The sequence below is a fragment of the Paramisgurnus dabryanus genome, chromosome 18 (genome assembly GCF_030506205.2).
Source record: "Paramisgurnus dabryanus chromosome 18, PD_genome_1.1, whole genome shotgun sequence".
Classification (NCBI taxonomy): domain Eukaryota; kingdom Metazoa; phylum Chordata; class Actinopteri; order Cypriniformes; family Cobitidae; genus Paramisgurnus; species Paramisgurnus dabryanus.
Window position 1 is genome coordinate 15,993,270 of NC_133354.1, and position 20,175 is coordinate 16,013,444.

The 20,175-nt window shown below is 38.2% G+C and overlaps 1 protein-coding gene across 6 annotated transcripts in view; it reads right to left on the reverse strand.

Moving 5' to 3' along the window:
• Positions 1-17,950, reverse strand: part of ncam1a (neural cell adhesion molecule 1a) — a 287,657-nt gene extending 269,707 nt beyond the window's left edge. Inside the window, exon 1 of one of the 6 annotated variants that reach the window (XM_065286935.2) lies at positions 17,699-17,950. In XM_065286935.2, the coding sequence (XP_065143007.1) occupies positions 17,699-17,750 (52 nt within the window). In that variant the 5' untranslated portion in view covers positions 17,751-17,950. The remainder of the gene's footprint in view (positions 1-17,698) is intronic. The other 5 variants (XM_065286936.2, XM_065286937.2, XM_065286938.2 and 2 more) reach the window with 5 other exon arrangements.
• Positions 17,951-20,175: the final 2,225 nt, after the last annotated feature.

The window sequence follows — 20,175 nt, forward strand, 5'->3', positions numbered from 1 at the left end:
TTGTTTTTCTGCCTCTGCTCGCTTCCTGTAATCACGCCACTGCTAGAGCGGGCTCCTGATTGTTTAAAGCAACACTGAAGACTTATTGCTCTTTGCTCCCCCTACAGGTTAGAAGCGTAATTGTTCATTAGCACTGTCGTAAATACTGCAGCATAGCTGGCTCTGATTGGATTGTAGGTCTGCCGTAAAGCAAGTTTTTGTAGTTTTCACTCGAACTACAAGACCACTACCCGACGGTTGGAAACTTCTTTAGTTCAATTTTGGCCGCTAGAGGGCTGCAAAGCGAATGTGAAAGTGCCATTCACCATGTTTTGAGTGGATGAACCACTGAAACTTTTTTGGAAACGTTATTTTAAGGTAAAAAAAAACTCTTTGGTGTTGCTTTAACGCGGCACGAAAATCCGCCAAAGTTCATGTTTCAATTCACATTGAATGCGCCATTCGTGCTTACCGCGCAGCAGGTCGCCTATTTGCAGAGGCGGCCTTAGCTATGTTTCAACCGTTTCAATTGAAACGGGCCCCGCCCTAAAGGAGGGCCCCAGCCCGGCGCAATAATGTTTGAACGTGGGGCTGTGATACCTGCACGGGGGAGCTCACATTGTCAGTGCCTGTGGATGTTAAGCAATCACATATCTTTCATTTTAAATCAATTAATTTCTGCTCTTTATTTTCTCTCGGACGTTCATACGCGCTTTAGCCTGTAGAAATCGGATTATTAATATGAAATGAATGTATTTTATAAAAAAATATAGAACTGCATTAATATTTATTATATGTCATTTAAATTATTTTTAAAAGTAATTTCTTTCATTTTTATAAATCAATGTAGAATCGTTTACAGCAGCATCACAGTGCTTCATAAAAACTCTAAGAAAACGTGCACATGTGGATAATTCTAGAGGTTTAATTATTCTTTAGCATCGGGATCACTAGACGAGAGCTTAATAGCCTTATTTTTGTGAAAACCGACATTTCTTAAATGTGTTACCTGTCGTAGTTAGCCCGTGCGCATTCATTCCGACAAATTTTCCGTCACAAATGGAGAGAATATCAATTTGAAGTACTCATCGCTATATGCCCTATTTATTCCCTTCAAATATCAGAGCTGTGCAGAGAGTTGCGCAATTGTGTCTCATTGCGTGACTGTGACCGCTAAAATACACTTGGAGAATAGAGCAATGAAAGCAACGTCATTTTCATTTTATCTGGAGTGAAAGTTTAAGCGGCTCCCTTCCCGAAGTGCCCTTCAAGGGCGCAAAAACGCAGTTTTGAATTCGACCATGCTCTCTCTCATCAGGCTTGTCTGTGCAAGTGCGATTCCAGGTTTTTAATAATACATTATTTTAGGGACTGATTTCAATGGTGTTTTTTTTAAATAATATTATTGGATTTTATACTAACCTTAATGCAGTATTTAATTGTATTTAAAATATGTGTATAACATCTGTGTGCATTTACTGACTGCCTTTAATATATTTTGTGCATGACGGCATTTTCCTCTAACGCAACATCCACACAATGTTCCATTAAATGAACATAATGACCAAGAACTTTAGATAAATGAGGGGTGATTTTTTTTTTACAGTGGCTTGGAAATCGTCTATTTTTGTTTTGCTCCCGCATAACAATGTAAACTGTTTTTATAATAGCCTATTGAACATAGATCCCGTCAGCTCTCGTTCAGATTTTTATTGAGCACGAGGTGACAAAATCGCTGGACAAAGATAAACTTATCAGGGAATTCTCAGCACCCAAACACAGAAAGGTAGATTTCTAATAAGGTTTAGGTGAAATCTACGCTCGCCGCCAGGTGAGCTGTCTACGGTGCTGAAAAAACGCGGAGCCCATCCTTATTTATAAGTTCGGTTCAGTGTCAGTCAGACACTTGTCTTGTTTGCTTTTGTTAAATAATTCAAGTTGAGGGGATGTTTGAGATGTTTTTTTTTAAAGTCAGCCCAGACAGCTGAAAATATACTGCGCAAATCAATTAAGCAGAGAATTTAGCGTCCATGAAAGGGCGAGGCAACTATAATTGTATAGTTGTAATTAAATAAGGTTGGATCATTTCTTTTGAGCTGCCTGTTCGTGAAGCTAAAAGTGCACGTAATAAAATAATATACCGATGCAAACCAACAGGAATCCTTGCTTTTTGCTCTATTATGCTTATGTTTTATGTGGGTAGGGCCTCCTATTAGTTATTGAAACGGGCCACCAGATGCTTAAGGCCGGCTCTGCCTATTTGCATCTTTGCATTGACTTAACATATATAAGTCAATGCAATTCAATGGCGCTTGCCGCCTCTTCTGTGCCTGGTGTGAATGCACCATAATAGCAAAGCATCACGCTCCTTGCTCTAGATTACTTGCGAGATTTAACTTCGAGTCAAGCAAAATTTTCGCTTGAGTTGAACATTTTCAACCTGCACAAAGACGCACTGGAGGCGAATGGTGTTTGTTTTCGTGGCAATTGCGCCACCCAATTTGCGTCTTACGGATCGCCCCATGCAATTTCAGGTCTATACGGTCTTGGCATCTACTCGCTTTGAATTTGCATTTGGTGTGTACACCCCATAACAGCCTGAATGCTCATGCATTATTGATTGTTTGTTTAATTTCTATCTATTCTCATTTTGGTCACCCCAACCTTGTCAAACAGACAAACAGAAAATAGTTGCAGGTGAGTCTGGACAAAAACCTTTCGGCCCTGTGGCGTCCTGACTCATGCCACTATAGCTCCCTGTGGAGCAGCTGAAGTAAATCTCTCAGAGAGCAGAGTCACCCGCTAGTCTGGCGCCAGGCCATATGCCACAGTCTCACCTGCCTCTATCATAACTACACCACTGCTCCATCCTTTACCCAAAGCTCAGCCACACCCAACCCCAGCAGGACTCTGTGTTCCGGAGCACCTCGGTCACCGGTCAGAAATAGACAGTTAATTATTATTTGTCCAGATTTGTGTCTCCAACAACCGGCAGACAAAGACATGTGCCCCGTTGCCAAAAGTGAGGTTAGGTGGGGAAGTGCTTACTATAATTTTGATTTGTGCATTTTGATTTCACGCTGTGCTATGCTAACAGCAATGCCTGTTTTTGATTACATATCAGCAGGTAGATTGAGCTTTGTGTTGTTAAAAGCTGAATTCTCCAATCACAACAAATTTCATATACACATTTTATTCCCCAGGGCTTGCACTAGGGATTTAAAGAGAAAAGTATTGATTTGCTATTATTTCCACTTGACCATGATGAGTGCCTAACAGCTGTGTCCTTTGCCATTGAACAAAATTAATGTTTTTAGAGAAACTGCATCAATCTAGAAAGCCCTTTTTCCCTTTAACATAGTAGAACAGATGTTACTTTGCACTTTAGAATATATATTTTATTTGTCCTACATTAAATGTAATTTAAAGGTGTGCCGCTTACTACAACAGCATCATCTGCTTGACTTCAATGGAGCCAGCATGCTCACATGGTTACTATAGTTACCTGAGTCACACCTAAACATCAATATCTGCACTCTCAAACACATACAAAAAACAAATAAACACCTTATCACTGAGGATGTGTCTGAAGTAGCCAACATATTATGGGCATCCTTGCATGCCAGTTAAACCGGGAACACAAATATGCCTAATGACACAGTTAAATAAAGGACAGCTGTGGACTCTTTTAAAAAAAGCTTTTAAACCTCCTGCCAACTCCTGTATAAAAGCAAATGAAGGTCAACGATTAATGAGGTTATTTGTGGTGACAGCCCTGTACGATCTGCAGTACAGCCCTCTCCGAATCCATTAGCTGGACTTTTCTAATGACAGATTCATATCTATTATTGACAAACAACACATTTTGTTTTTCGAAAAAAAAAACATAATAGGTTTATGTGCATCAGCCAGTCATTCTTAATCTCCTATCTGTCTATTTATTATCACGGTGCAATGGGCATGCTGTCACTTCATATTAATAGAGATTTTAATGGTCAAGTATGGTTGGTGCATAGCGGTGCATCGGTATACTATGACAATGCATTTTAAATCAATCCCAGGAACAACACACTAACAAAACTGTTAAAGATAGATATTTCACATAAAAAAATAAATTCTGTCATTATTTATTTATTCTCATGATGTTTCACATAAGGGGTTATTATAATTTTGTATGCAACTCTGGCCATACAATGACAATTCTTAGTGACTGGTTGTAAGCAAAAGCCTCCACATCACAATAAAAGCGACTTTTATATTTATACAATTTCCATTATACAGACATGTATTCATTTTACCTCAATTTCAGTCAAAAAAAGAAAAAGAAAAAAGGGGGGGTATGGTACCCTTTCAAGACCAGGGCTGTACCCTTTCGAGAAGTATACCTTTGAACCTAAAGAGTTTATATTAGTATTAAAACATTACATGTTGGGAACAAATGTATACATACCTTGTATACTGTTTAGTCACGTTTATATTCCATAGAAAAAAAATCATAATGGGTTTGGTACCACATGAGGTTGAGTAAACAATAAAAATGTTTACATTTTGGGGTGAACTATTCCTGTAACTATTTACGTTGTCTTTCTGGAATCCTCACAATGATGAAGCAGTAATGTGACTATTCAAACACAGCTGCATCTATACCCTGCCCCTGCACACTTGCCTTTTATCTGTATGCCCTCCATTACAAAGAAATGCACAGCTGTCATTCTGTTGCCCAGAAACGTAATACCTATGCAGACACTCTTTAAATCTCACAGCAGACGGGTGGTTTTGCCCATGAGGTCATGTTTTCCCTGGACAAGACAGATTTCCCAGATGCAATCCTGCCAGACAACTGAATCGACAGCTTCGTCAGTCACTAAACTTCATTTGGCTCCACAGAGGTCTTTTGGATGAAATGCCGTCATGAATAATAGAAAAATAATGATCATATCAGGAATCATACTGCAACCTAATAGCAGAACAGCCTTTCTAATAGGGCTGCTGCTAATAATACTCAAAAGAAGTCTTTCTGTATTTGAGCTTTTAACAAAATTCAATACTGTACACACAGTATCTTGATAATTACTGTATGTACTGTACACTTAGACTATCTCAATACTAACATTATATATATATATGAAATTAAAATGTTATTAAAACGTAATTTTAATAAAAATGTCACACAGAGACTTCAGATTAGATTTGTTAAGTAAAGTTTATTAACTCTTTTTATTAACTCCCTGCCAGAGTTTTTTTTTTTTAGGTTGCCAGCCAGCGCCACCATTAATGCCTTCCAGAAAATGTTCTTCTTAACATACACTATATCAAATGAAAGAACAAACTAGGGATGCACCGATAGGATTTTTTGGGGCCGATACCGATACCGATTTAAACAGACAACTCATGGCCGATACCGATGCCGATACCGATATTAAACACTTGTATACAATACTATACAGTTGGTCTATTAGCTAGTTTATTTCTGCATCAAATTATTTTTACTGAACATGGATTGGATCTAATTAACATTTAACTGACCAACATAATAAGAGAGGCACAAATTAAGCTAAAACAAATATAATAAGAGAGCATGACAACCTTCAAAGGTGGCTTTTGTAATTCAGCATTTATTTTATTAACAACATTAACTAATTTTTTTACATATAATGGATTTCTTCATGCAGTTAATTAATAAACAATCGGTATCGGCCTTTCTCGTGCTTTTGCCGATATGCCGATGGTTTCAAATTCATCAAAAATCGGCCGATAAATATCGGCGGCCGATACATCGGTGCATCACTAGAACAAACCTTGTCCTTTCAAACAACATTTCATCCTACCTTCATTAGTTCTCTTTTATCACCTCTCAAATATGGGTAGGTTTCTTCAAAAACAGCAAATTTTGAGCAAAAAACTGAGATAATTAAATTTTTGTACAGGACTTTTGATTGAGATCAGTTTCAGACAATCCTCAAAACTTGCAAGTTTTATATGTTTCGGATAATAGTAGTATGGCAGAAAGCCAAAAAAAACTCATCATTTGTAGGGAAGCGTTTTCTCTTAATTGACGAGTTAACTTGCCAATGGCGGGAAAAGGGTTAAAAATATGAATTTTGAAATCCAAAGTCTAAACTGATCTACTGTAATGAATTATACTGACCAACTCTAATGTCATTTTTAGCTAAGAGATTGTTCACCCAAAAATTCTGTCATTATTTATTCACAGTCATGTTGTTATAAATAGGGATCGACCGATATGGATTTTTCAGTGCCGATGCCGATACCGATTTTTGTTTAATCAGTCTTAGCCGATGACCGATACAGGCTGCCAATTTTCTTGAGCCAATATTTGGAGCCGATACTGCTTTTGCTCACTCAATTTACATCATAAAAATGACACAATGATAATGGCAAATGTTACAATTTTCAATCTTAAAAAAGCAACATATATTTTACAAGTAGTAAAAACAGGTGAGGGTGCTATGGAACCACTCTCCACAATGACGAGGAACTATCAGCAAAGGATATTGATTTCTAGCACTTTACTACTACAAATATATATAGGGGTGGTTTACCGGAAAGGAATTATCTTAAACTAGGACTAGAGCTTAGTTAGGAAATATGAAATATAACTAGTTTTAACAAACATGCCTTACTAAAAACATCACTTGTCCATTTTGAGGCAAAACACAGGGCACTGATGTATTTTAAGATATGTTAAAAAGAGATGTTATTAGTTTGGACAGTTCTTACATTTATTTTAGTCTAGAACTAGTCTAATACCTGTCCGGGAAACCGCCCCATAGAGATGAGAAATAAAAACCCGCGTTCAGCTATGATCAGCTGTTAGGCAGAACTTTCGATGTTGTCATGGAAAGGTTGGTTGTTTTTAGTCACATGACCTGCAATCGCTTGCGGCTTTCAGAACTCTGTCAGTAAATAATGCCGGAAAAAATCGGCGTACATGGCAGCCATGTATCGGCCGATGCCGATACACATAAAACTCACAAATATCTTCCCGATATATCGGCCGGACGATATATCTGTCTAACACTAGTTACAAACCTTTATAAAATTATTTTTTTCTGATGAACACAAAGAAGATATTTTGGGGAATGTTTGTAACCAAGCCGATCAAAAGCTCCATTGACTTCTAGGGATGCACCGATACCACTTTTTTGGGATACGAGTACGAATACGAGTACTTGCATTTCAGTACTTGCCGATACCGATACCGAGTACTTAATAAAAAAACATGATTTAAATTTACAGGTAACAGCTTTAGTCATATAATTTAACAAAAAAACAAAAGACTAGTTTTCCAGTTTGTTGTAAACTCTGCCTCTTTGGACAACACAAGAGGCATTAACCCCTTACACGCCGCTCAAACACAGACATTTCTCAGACCGTGATATCGATTCCAGGTATCGGGGGACTTTTAACGAGTACTTTAGAAAATGTGGTATCGAGGCCGATACCGGATACCAGTATCGTTATCGGTGCATCCCAATTGACTTCCATAGTATTCTTTTTCCTACCATGGAACTCAATGGGGCTTTTGATCGGTTTGGTTACAAACCTTTTAAACCAGGAACATTTGTCTAAAGACTCTCAAAATTAAAAGTCACAACAATCAACTTATTTCAAGACTAGTCCAATGACACTCTCAAACTTAATGGACAAATAAAAAGCACATTAGCATCATATAAAATCTATTACGTAATTTGATATTACCAGCAAAATTTCCAAAAAAAATGAGAATTTTCAATGTCATCCATCTCTACTCTCCAATTCTTGCCATGTAAATCACTTTCTTTGAGGTGTAGTAATATTTGATAGCATCAATCAATGGCACACCATGGATGGGTGCCCAGGTCAGTGTGGTATGTGTCCTGAATTAATTTGCAGTAAAAATAAAACTTAACAAAACCCTCTAACATCAGTGACAGGAACTCAATTTTCCAAATTACAGTACTCGCATCCCATCTCTTTTAATCTTTCTTTGCTTGTCCCACTAATGTCTCACTGCCTCCAAAATCTGTCTCCAGAGAACAGCAAACATATTAAACATTTATTTCAGAACCAAATTCCTTATGTGCCCGTTTGTTGGGTTTAAAACTCATTACTGCAAAAATTGTGTGTGGCTCATGACTGTATTTGTCTACATCAGACACGGTTTTCAAGTTGCCGTCGGACATCCCAGAGGCACATAAGAATGTTGGGATGGGATCTAATTAAGGCTTTTCCACATCTTGGGCAAAATAATGTCCAGAGACTGTCTCTTCCAATAACAGTAATGAGACAGAGAGATCGGGAGAATCGTGTGGAGCTTCATTCGCACAAAAGAAGAGGTGAAGCTCTTCACCCCGCCCCCTGGAAGACCAGACATGTTCTATTCCGATGACAAGGACTGGGCTTTTTTCAATGTCTCTCTTCTTTGTTTCACTGGCTGCCTGCTGTGATGCCCATTAGGATCCATAAACAATAGTAGCAGCTCTTCTAATGAGAGGCCTTCAAAATTGCCAGCCCATGGGAAGCCAGTCGTGCTGAGGCTGGTTTGATCAACTCAGCAGAAAATCTTCAAGAAACATGTTTGCTCACCTCTCAAGAATGTTGATGAAATTTTCACATGATTCTGGTTAAGAATCTACAGATCTGATGGAATGATTAATAAAAGCTGCTGAATGTGGATGTGATTTTGAAACTTTCACTGCTGCAGCACCAAAAGTTGAGCTTCACTGGCGTTTTAAAAGTTACCAAACCCTTTATCCTGAGATAGATCTAACTATTCCCAAATCTAATTACAAACGTATCGTAGGAGGTAAAGCAATTTAGAAAGAGAACATTGAGGCCATTAAAGAAATAGTTCACATAAAATGATAATTATGTCATTATTTACTTAGGATATACGTTTAAAATTACATTATGGATATGACAATTTGCAAAGCTCTGGAAAACCATTCAAAAAACACCATAATAGCAGTCAATGTGACTCATAAGTCTTCTAAGGCCATTTAACAGCTATATGTCAGGAGTAATTTTCTGTAGAAATCTTCCTTTCCGCTTATTATTTTTTTGCATCAGACTTTGCATCAGGTTTGACGTCAACGACATTCACAATAAACAATACAATTTGCAAGAGAAATAACAGATTAAATATTTTATTTGAGCGCCACAGCGAGGTGATTTTCATCAAATTTAAGAAAATGTGGAATGTAGCCACCAAGTTGAATAAACTACTAGTATAGAGAAAAAATAACACCTTATGGGTTTGAAACAACATAAAGGGTAAGAAAATAAAAATAGTTTATCATTTTGAGGAAACTGTTTCTTTAAAATACTGTCAGTGCAGTATTTCTTTCTTTCTTTATGCCATTCCAGCATCTATGGCTAAATTCATGGCAAGAACTGGTTGAGAACAAGTTAATCCAAACACAGGTTGGGGGAAGGACAATTTGGCATCTCCAATTTGCTGGAGTACACCCACAAGGAGCACATGAAAACTCTATACAGAAAGGCCACTTGACCTATGTGGGGCTCGAACCGTGACTTTCTTGCTGTGAGGCAATAGTCCTACCCACTGAGCCACTGTGCCGTCCCGTGCAGGTATACCAAAAACAAACCAAGTGCACGAATTTGAATGGGTGATACATTTTAATTCCATGCATCTGCATGAAGGCCTTGTTTATACAGCCCGGGAGAGTTAAAATAAATGTTTGTCCTGCTCTTTCCTCTCAACAGCCTGCTGTACGGAAAGCGAATAACACCAGACTAACAGTTGCTAGACTATCGACACAACCTGCATCTCACCCACTCCACGCCATCTGTCCCAGCTACAGACAGACAAACAAATGAGATGCCCTCCAAGCCATAAAGATCAACAATCACCTCCTTCAGACTCCAAAGCAATCTGCTGCACATTCATTGATGTTGCACTAAATGCTTTTCAATCTTCATAGATTTCTTCCACCTGGGCCAAGAAAAGAAAAACGCTCAATAGAAGTCACAAGCACCTGCTTTCTACACATGTCCAATATAGGGCTCGTCTTTCATCACGCAGCACAACAACATTCACAAAATCTGTTTTGAAGAAAGTCTGTACTTTTAGCCCTGAAGTAAGAGCCGAGACCTACGGACATCTGACATTTCAGGCTGAAATGTGAAGGCAAAGGATAACTAGGAAATTTGATTGTAAAAGTCAGAAATGGTTAGAGGAAATGCTGTGGATATGTTCTGGGTTCGGCTAGAGATGGACAATTTTCTCATGTAGAGTATTTGACAGATAAATCAAAGTTAAATGTTAAATAATTGATTTAGACCAGGGGTTTTCAAAATTTTGTGTGTGTGGACCACTATTTGTAATCAATAATTTTCGCGGACCACCTCATAATACTCATAATAAAATATGTCTACACAAAGTCCTGAATTTATCTGCACTTCTAAATAGGCTTACTAGCACTAAACATATATTTTAGAATATATTTTATTAAGAAAAATATATATGTTTTTTTATATTTTATTTTGCCTTTACACGGACCACCTGCAGTACCCTCACGGACATACTACAGAAAAGGATCCTGTAGCCAATCATAATGAACAAAATTCGACAGTACTACTATAGGGGCGTGCCACCAAAAACATATGGGCTGTCGAAGTTCAATTACAATTCTCAAGAACGCAAGTACAGAGGATGCATGAAAATACCTGGATGTGTTCTTGATATCGAGGATGCATCGGGTGCAAACTTGCGCGCTGAAATCACTTTACACCCCAGAAGTCATGTAATTTCATACGTCTCAATTTTCGACCTTCTAAGATCGTTCTTCCAAGGTCGCCTGGCAAGACTGATCTCCACGAAAACGCAAGTCCGTTCTTTGCGTTCTTGGAATTGAGAAACAGCCATGGTGGTGTGTTCTCAATGACAGCTTTCCTAAAATTATATCTTATTATAAATATTCCAATATTTTGCCGCACTTTAAGACTTGCAATGTATCGCAACATATTGCATTGCAACACCTATACCGTGGTATGAATGAATGTATGTGTGTATAGTATTGTGAGATTATTGCAGATACATGGCCCTAGTAGTATTACAACAGCAACTTCACCCTGTTGATTTTACAATCAAGTACTCCAGTACTGATGCAAGGTCAACCATATGCTTTTTATAAAACATGTTTCAATAACTTGGGTTAATCTTCACCATAACAATCAAAAAAACTGTATTTTGGCCTTAATATTTAAGTTCAAATTCGAACACGTACTCATCAGAGTGTTTGAATTGCTACCAGAGCTACAGTAAGTATGTTTATCGGTTATCTCTGGCTTCTCTTTCCTTTGTTCTTAAAACCCAAACAGATGTTCAAACCCAGAGATTTGTGCCGGTGATCTTACAGATGCCCCTTCAGCTGCCGTAACTCAAAGAATACATGGAAGAATAACAGCCCTGCTTATGAAAACATATTTTTTGGAATAATCCACAGTTTTGTTTTCATACACAGGGAAAGTAATTTCATACCTCCATGATCAAGGAGAGTGAGAAAATGAGCTGAGAGAGAAAAAGACACTCTGAATTCTTAACCTTTGCCGCCCAGAGCATTGTGGTCTGGCTGGATAAAAGAAAATAAATATTTTTGTTTGTATCACATCTAAACTCCTTGGAAAAGAAGCGACTTGAAGGAACTCGTCTCCCATCGGACCCCAGTTCTGCATCCCGTCAAAAGAAGAATACATTGAAAGGGATGCATGAATAATACACTCTGATCCGGTGTTTTTACCCCAAGGCCAAGATTAATAGGTTGAATATTATGTTTGTCTGAATGCTGCATTAAGACCATCACACCAGTGGTCCTTTCTAAGAAAGGAATATATTAAAAACATTTTTACAAAACGTAGCAACACTATAACCTAAACACTGTTTTTGCAAATACTGTAACAGAGTAATGTATCTACTTTAAATTACGTAGTAGCTTGGCAAACAAAGCTTCCCCAACACTGGTAGTTCAGTTAGAACACTTTGGACTGGCCCTGATTCGGGAAAGACTGATGTTAAGGACCAGGAAAGCACAAGAAAATCACTCAAAGGTGAGGAGGCAATCAGAGCAACAACATCAGACTCTATACATATTCAACTGGATTGCCTACAATGGGAGCAATTGATGTCAACAACCGTATGGTTGTGCAAGAGAACGGTTGGGGGAAATAAATTACAGTACGCCAGAACAACTGAACTCTGAATGCCCAAAGACCCTTACAGCAAATCAAATGTCAAGGTCATGTCCTGTATTTACAATCTGAACATTGAGAAATGGAAATAGGCATGAAATGAATATCCTGTTGAGCAAGTGCTAAGGCCTTTGTGTATTCAGGTTTTAGCCAGAGCTAAGAAAACATAGCTTTGTCCCCCTTAAGAAAACTGGCATGCTTACATGGGTAACAATGTAATGGATCGAGTTTGCCAATAAACTGACCACGACTTTCAAAAGAAGCTTGGCAGTAACACTTTGTGCGGGAGATCTTGCATGCCCGAGAGACAAGACATCTCTTCTCAATGCGGACTCAGGCGCTATCGTTTTTCTTCATTACCTTATAAGGGGAAAATGCAGACGTGTAAAGTTTAGAGATTGTAAATGTCGGTCTGAAATGAGAGATTTCAGTAATCCAATGATGCTTAAAATTTTGCACCGATAGATGGTGAAACCTGCGCCTTTGGGCTGTGAAATCTCAAATCAGGTTTGTCTGAAATGCTCACATCTTACTATGCGGTGTAATAATGCATTTAATGTATTATGCAGTAGGAAATATTCAACCAACCCAAGCCAAACTAAAAACAACTTAGCTGGACTGGAAACAATGTTGAAAGATAGTTTTCAAATGGAAATTAAGCTCAAAATGTGCTAAAATATTCATAATGCACGACTTGGTTTGAACTCCAAGCAATGCAACTAACTTGGAGCTACAGATTTTGTATTTTTCGGTGCAGCCTGGCCCTCCAACCCCCCAGCACCAGCCTTTTTGTCTCCTCTCAGGTTATTATTCTTTAAATTTAGGCCATTGCTGCCAGGGCTTCCAGAATAATCTATTGGGGCATAACATTAATTCGCAAGCTCCCACTAGAAGGACTGTGTGTCTTCCACAGGCAAGCCATTCATTATTAACACTGGTGTCAAACAGTGCAATATAGAAACTAACGTTTTGGTCATAGTCTTTTTCAGACAAGCTTATTTCAGCTGTCTAGACAAACAGGTCTCTTCTTCTTCTTCTACTGAGGAAGACTGGAAAATAACCTCACGTTTCTCATTGCTATTACGTTAAGCCAGTCAATTTAATATCAAGGTCTGACTGCTAATTTCGGTCTGTATTGTCCTCACACGTGCTTTGCAATATAACATGAGCTGGTATCTTGTTTGTTTGTCAACACCGTTACACAAGCACTATTTGCAGATAACACATGACAGCATTTCTAGCAAGCGAGGAAGTTGTAGTAACATAACCCATCTGCTACTATAGCAAAATCAGACAGTGTTTTGACTTGCTGACTGCCTAAATAAAACCGTAAGATGGGTCGTCATCAAGTCATCTTTCAAAACATTGCATTTATTTGGCATTCTAAAATTAGCATAACTCATTTCCTTCAGCTTACTGTGACATTTGCTAAAACCACCGACTTTGATTTTAAAGAGTTTGAATGGATAAAGCTGTGAAAACAGTCATGTAATTATTCTGCTTGCTGCAGGCAGAGGAAAACTATAACCTTGTGAAACTGCTTCAGATTGCTCTTGTTTGAACATGGTGTGGTAAGGAACTCCGAGTATGTGGAGACTTTGTTTTTGGTGGTCTTAACCGGAAATCTACTCCGAATTCCTTGAAATGGGATATAATGAAGTTGAATCTAGACCACCTGAAGACTGCTGCATCTGAATTTTTGTTAAGATCACATGCACAGTTTGAAAGGATGTAGGGCAACCCAGTCTCACCCCATTTCGTCAATATTTGACGACACTTGACCATTCGTCATATGTTGACGTGAAGGGTATACCTTTCGCGTCATTTTTTGACGAACTGGGGACTTCAATACTATTACGTCCGTTGCATTCTCTTTCCTATTTTATTACCATTTGCGCGTCGGTTTAGGGTTAGATTTACATAATGACATCCCTACCCAAACCTAACTCTAACCCCAACGCCAGGTGACAACTGTTTCTAACCCCAACGCCAGGTGACAACTGTTTAATTTCGCGTACACTGTTTAATTTCGCGTACACTGTTTAATTTTGCGTAATCTAACCCTAAACCGACGCGCAAATGGTAATAAAATAGGAAAGAGAATGCAACGGACGTAATAGTATTGAAGTCCCCAGTTCGTCAAAAAATGACGCGAAAGGTATACCCTTCACGTCAACATATGACGAATGGTCAAGTGTCGTCAAATATTGACGAAATGGGGTGAGACTGTGTTACGTAGGGATATTAACATCTATTTACATTTATGCATTTAACAGATTCTTCTATCAAAAGCCACTTAAAGTGCATTACAAAGTCTACATTTTCATCAATATGTGTGTTCTCTGGATTCAAACCTATGACATTAAGTGCTGCTAATGCAATGCTCTACCACTGAGCTATACAGGAGCACTAGATGGGACGTAATAGCAGTGGTACATTCAACTACTGTATATACTATCAAACTGTTATGGATGATGTAATTACCATTGCTACCAATTACATCAACAGATGAGTCATCCAATGGGATTAAGGGACTTTTAACCAGCACCATAAAGGTGAAGCATGAACTTAATGCATTAATAACATCATTGTATACAATTACAATGTCTGTTGGTTTAGAAAAACAACAGTGGCTCCACCAATGCCTTTAGTTTGAGGGGTTATACCTGTTTGTGTAAACAACAGCAGACAGGGGAGCATTTGAAACCGTAATTGTTTATGCAGTATATTTTGTAGGCGAAATCACACACTTCACCTTCCTGGAAAACAACTTGAGGGGAGAAGGAAAGAGGAGGCAGACAGAAAGTTGTTTCTGCTTTAAATGTGGAGAGTGTAAAACATCAATGTTTGCACTCTTCGAAGCTGCCTCTCGGTCCGCGACTTTAGGAGGCCCTTCTACTTGAATTAGGAGCAATCCTTTCAGAGATGGGCTGCTGGGGTCGGGGGGGTTGGCTTTTCAGCATGACAAAACCAAACCCATTTCCCTCCTTTTTCTTTTTTTCCCTCCAACACTCAACAGGACGCCTTCGAAGCTTACACAATGCAAATCAGTCTGAGTCCTCTTTCAGAGAGAGATTAATATGCATAGGCAGCCCATACTCATCAAACGCCACATGAAAAAACAATTGGAGAACGTTTAGGCCGATTGGATTTCAGTCAGTTTGCACGAATCAAATTATTGCATTTATACAAGGCAAGAGTCACAGTGTGAACAGTACAGCATGAAAGCATTAAAATCCGTTTTATCGGAAGAAACATCCAAAAATCATACAGCATGGGGGCAAATCTTTCTAACAGATCACAGTTTCCTTCAACTCTAATCTGGCTGTGCTGTGTTAGTAAAGCAATACTACTATGAAATATATTCTGAATATAGAGAGGAAATATTGAGAGGTGTACCTGGTCTAAATTAATATTTAACAATAAATTCATTCTTTTATAAGGCATAAATTCTCTTGGGAAATTGGTGGGGAACCTGACAATAATTTATGTCCATAATAAAGACGTGTCCTTGAGAAAACATCAGCTGATTGAATTGAGGTTTATCTGTGAACCAAAGGAAATTACATTTTGTGCACTGAAATGAATTTTATGACATTATTCCTTGCAAAAACTAACAAAGGCTAATACCCTAATAATAATGATAGAAAAAATGAAGTAGTGAGACCTTTCATTAATGTCAAGAGAAGTCAACATTTCAATTCAATTGTGCAAAATGTAAATACCTCCTACAAGTTGAACTAAAGTAACATCGCATTATTACAAATATAGAAAGGTATATTTGGCTTAACTGTAACTTGGCCAAAGCACAGACAGCAGTAACTTTACTCTCTCACAGTATTTTCATAGTAGCTTTGAACTTGCCACAAAAGGAACAGTTCCAGATGTTCACCATCCTGTACTAGTCTATTTATTTTCCTTCAACAGTTAATTAATCTTATACTTTATACTCCTCTTGAGGTCGGGCACACACACACAATATTTAGAAACCACTAAAGTTCTTTTATATCTCTTTAAAGTTCTTCAGAGGGTGACTTTTAAGACTCCAAATTTGGCTCTTTTATGTTAAACACAGCCTGAATAAATCTGGTGAATGTGATGTGATGGGTATACAGATATCAGTGTTCGGCACACACATATACAAACAGCAGTGTGTCAACATAAGCAACATGTCAACAAAATACAACAACATGAGCCTTTAAATACGAAGGAGAGAGAGAGAGAGAGAGAGAGAGAGAGAGAGAGAGAGAGAGAGAGAGAGAGAGAGAGAGAGAGAGAGAGAGAGAGAGAGAGAGAGAGAGAGAGAGAGAGAGATGACAGATGCAGGTGTTTGTTACGGTTAAACCTCAACAGCATTGTTAAAACTCCCAGCTGCACAAAACACCGTATGACAATACAATCTATTCATAAATGTAATAATCTATCATTGGTAAAATTGCTTATACTAGAAAGTACGTTTGTTAATGACAAAAAAAGTGGGCGGGGGAGGGTAAAATGGAATATAATTTATTCCCGCCCAATATCTCCCCCTCTGATTGGCTGGGAAAACCGTCCACGCGTTCCTATCATTCATCGAATACATGTAAAAAAAATTGTACCGTCCCAGTTTTACACTTTATCTTTCAAAACATAAGCAAACAGATCACTAAACTCATGAATCAAACTTAGGTTTCGTTTTTAAAATTGGTTTCTAGGTTCAAAGTCAGTCTGTGCTCATAAACAAACCGGGCATTAATCCACAGAGGCATAAGTAGTTTAACTGAAGTCTTCAAAGAAAGAAATTGTCTCATTGCATGTAATGCAGAGATGTTCCCGGGCAGCTTCTCTCAGCAGTCCCTGCAAGCGACCTGCGCGTTTCAGCACCACCACAGCTCCACCACCATCCCAACCAAAACACACATGCACGGAGAGAGGGCTTATAAAGATATAAAAATAAACTTCGCCGGCTTATTGTGGCGGCTTAACTGGTGATATGTTTACACAACGCACCAGATGGTTGTTTGTTCCAGTGTCTCCCAAGACAAATCTCTAAGGAGCGAATGCGCAGGCAATGTCCTTACATCCATACAGACAACAAAATTTCGCTGGTGTAATTGTGAATGGCTTTGCATGTAGTTAGACTAAATGTAGCAACTGACGGCAATGAGATTTTTTCCGGGTGCCAGTTTGGGAACAAAACATTTGTGCCAGTTTGGCGGGGATGGTTAAAACGGAGTTCTGTTTATACTAAATGCAAAGACAGATAGGTACAAATAAAGACAGTCTGTACACTGCCTCTCTCTGTTACACCGAGTAGCCTATATCAACGTGGATCACAATTTCCATCGCTCGCATCCTCATCTTTATGTAGGCTACCTTATAACTGCTCCTGTCTCTCGTGCCGTGGATGCAACGCTCCAGGACAACAGGGAAAAACGGAGATGCGAGGAGGACACAGTGCAACATTTTAAAACTACCGCAACTACACCGTAATATATCAAACAAATAGCGAAGCATAACATCTTACCTGCATAACCACAGAAAAGCAATGTCCAAAGGAGATCCCTTATTTGAAGCATTGCAATCTCTTCTAAAGGTATGCTCCGTGTAGAATAGATGAGGACAGACGAGTTCAGTTAATATCTAAATAACTACGTTGTTTTGTCCTTATTTTCAGATTGCTGATATCAGAATGAATTGGTCCTTAGACGCTGACAGAGAATGCGCTCTCAGCCGCACAGCGAAAGAGTGACAAGAGCCGCAGCACACACAACACGAATTAGTCCGCCGGTGCAAATGTATTCACGTCTCACTCGAGGGGGCACGGAATACCCTGGCGTAAACTAGTGCGCACGCTTTCCTCAATGCGCTGCTACTGCAGACCAGAAACAGCAGATGGTGCGCTCGGAAAATCTCGTCATGGATGCTAAAATTATTCGGATTAGGACTTCTCATAAACGCACACTGATTACCGGTATGGATGGTTTGGTTGCATATAACCCTTATAGGAAAATAATTAACCATAGATTTATTATGGTAGAACTGAAGTAACCGGGTTTTTGTCGGTTTGATAACATTAACACCGTTTAACTACAAATATATGATTTAACTAGGGTTAGTTTAGTGAGACCGTGGGAACTTGTAAGTTTAACTACAAATATGATGGTTTAACTACTAGGGTTAGTTTAGTTAGAACGTGGGAATTTTTAATAACTATATTTTAATAAAATAAAATCAAAAACTTGTCAAGCAACAATACCCACATAGCCAGGGGCGTCATGCACCATTTTTTTTAAGGGGGCACAGTGTGCACAGCTCACAGAAATTTGTGCATACACAGACATCAAACGAAATATTATAGAGCTTTCAGTCTTATCCTTGGCACTATTTATTTGAGCGCCCCTGCCTTCATGCAAAAACCTCCAAATTAAAAGTGTTGACTAACTTTTATATCAAATACTATTGAATCAGAATAATCATATTTACATCTGAAATGTTTTGTTTTGTTTATTTACGTTTGTTTAATGACTTGTTTAATTGTGTCATTAATGCATTTTGAACAACAACTGCATTATCATGCTCTTGATGCAGTTTTTGCATGAAGGCAGGCGCGCTCAAAATAGTGCCATTATCATGCACTTGCCCCCTCGGTTTTTTGAGCCATTTTTGCATGCAACCTCAAAATCAAAGAAGCGTCCATTAATCTGTTACTTGTCTTTTAATCTATTTAATATGCAAAATATTATTAATTCTGTGCTGCATCCTTGTCACTTTTCAGAGATTTTCGGCGTAGTGTTTTGATGGTGTTACATTACTTTATTCTGGCGGCAGGAGCTGCAGACAGCGCAGTTGCAGACGTCATTAGCTCACGAGCTATTGGCTGTTGCTGATGCATTTTGCTTTATGAGGATTTAAAACGTGTACAAATTTTATTATAAAATAATGGACGCTTCTTTGATTTTGAGGCAAGTCTCAGTTTGAATGGGCATGACGCCTCTAGCAATGAAACAAGCATAAATGATGTTTATTTAACCAAGTTCGGGAGAAGCATGGTCATGTTCCAACCAATCAGCATGAGAGGTGCCTATACAGTAAATAGCAGTCCCTCACCTCTGTCCCATGACAGTTTTTGCAGTTGATGCATTCATTAAATGTTAATGCGAACTCGTGAATGCGACAAATGTGACTGCATTAAGATGATTTAATCGTTTTAATTAAGCAAAAAGAAATGACCAAAATAGTTCATTTGTTTTAAATATCCATTTTATACAAAATAATTGTGAAATTGTACGATGGCACAATGGTAGGTTTAACCACACTCTTAAAGTTAGTGGGGTGATTATATTCTTACAATTTTTTAATGAGATTCAGGGGCAGTTCTTGGATCAATGGATTAAAGGGCTTAGCCCAGACCTTTGTGAATGCATAGGCAGCTATCTTTTCATACTGTAATATAATTTAATGCATGGAAGTAAACTTTAAATATTACTGTAGAAAAAAGTAAATCACTGAATGTCTTAGCGCTAAAGTTTATCTAAAGTTTTTTTTGGGGGGTAGTCCAGTGCATAGTGTATACAATTAAGCGTTTTCAATATTTAATAAAGGTGTGAGCAAATTTGTGAACTTTATGGCATTGTGTAGAGTCTGCAGTTGCATAGCTTTGTAAACTATTTTAGCACCTTTGACATAATGTTAAACACTTTCTTTTTATTAGTCACTTTGGGTAAAAGAACCTGCTAAATGAACGAGCGTGGGCAGAGATACAGTATAGCTCTTAAATATTCACTGCTCATAACATCTGGATGGAATGCATCAACACATGAATGAATCCTCTAGTTGTTTTTTTTTTTCTTAGGGTTGTTTGCAGAACAGAGGAGGAATAATTTAAATTCACAGTTTATTGCAGAATTAATACATCAGATTTTTTAAGTGACATTACTGGCTGAATTATACAGCAGGCTGCAGCTCCAGATGAATTTAATTGTGACAAAAAATTACCTGACG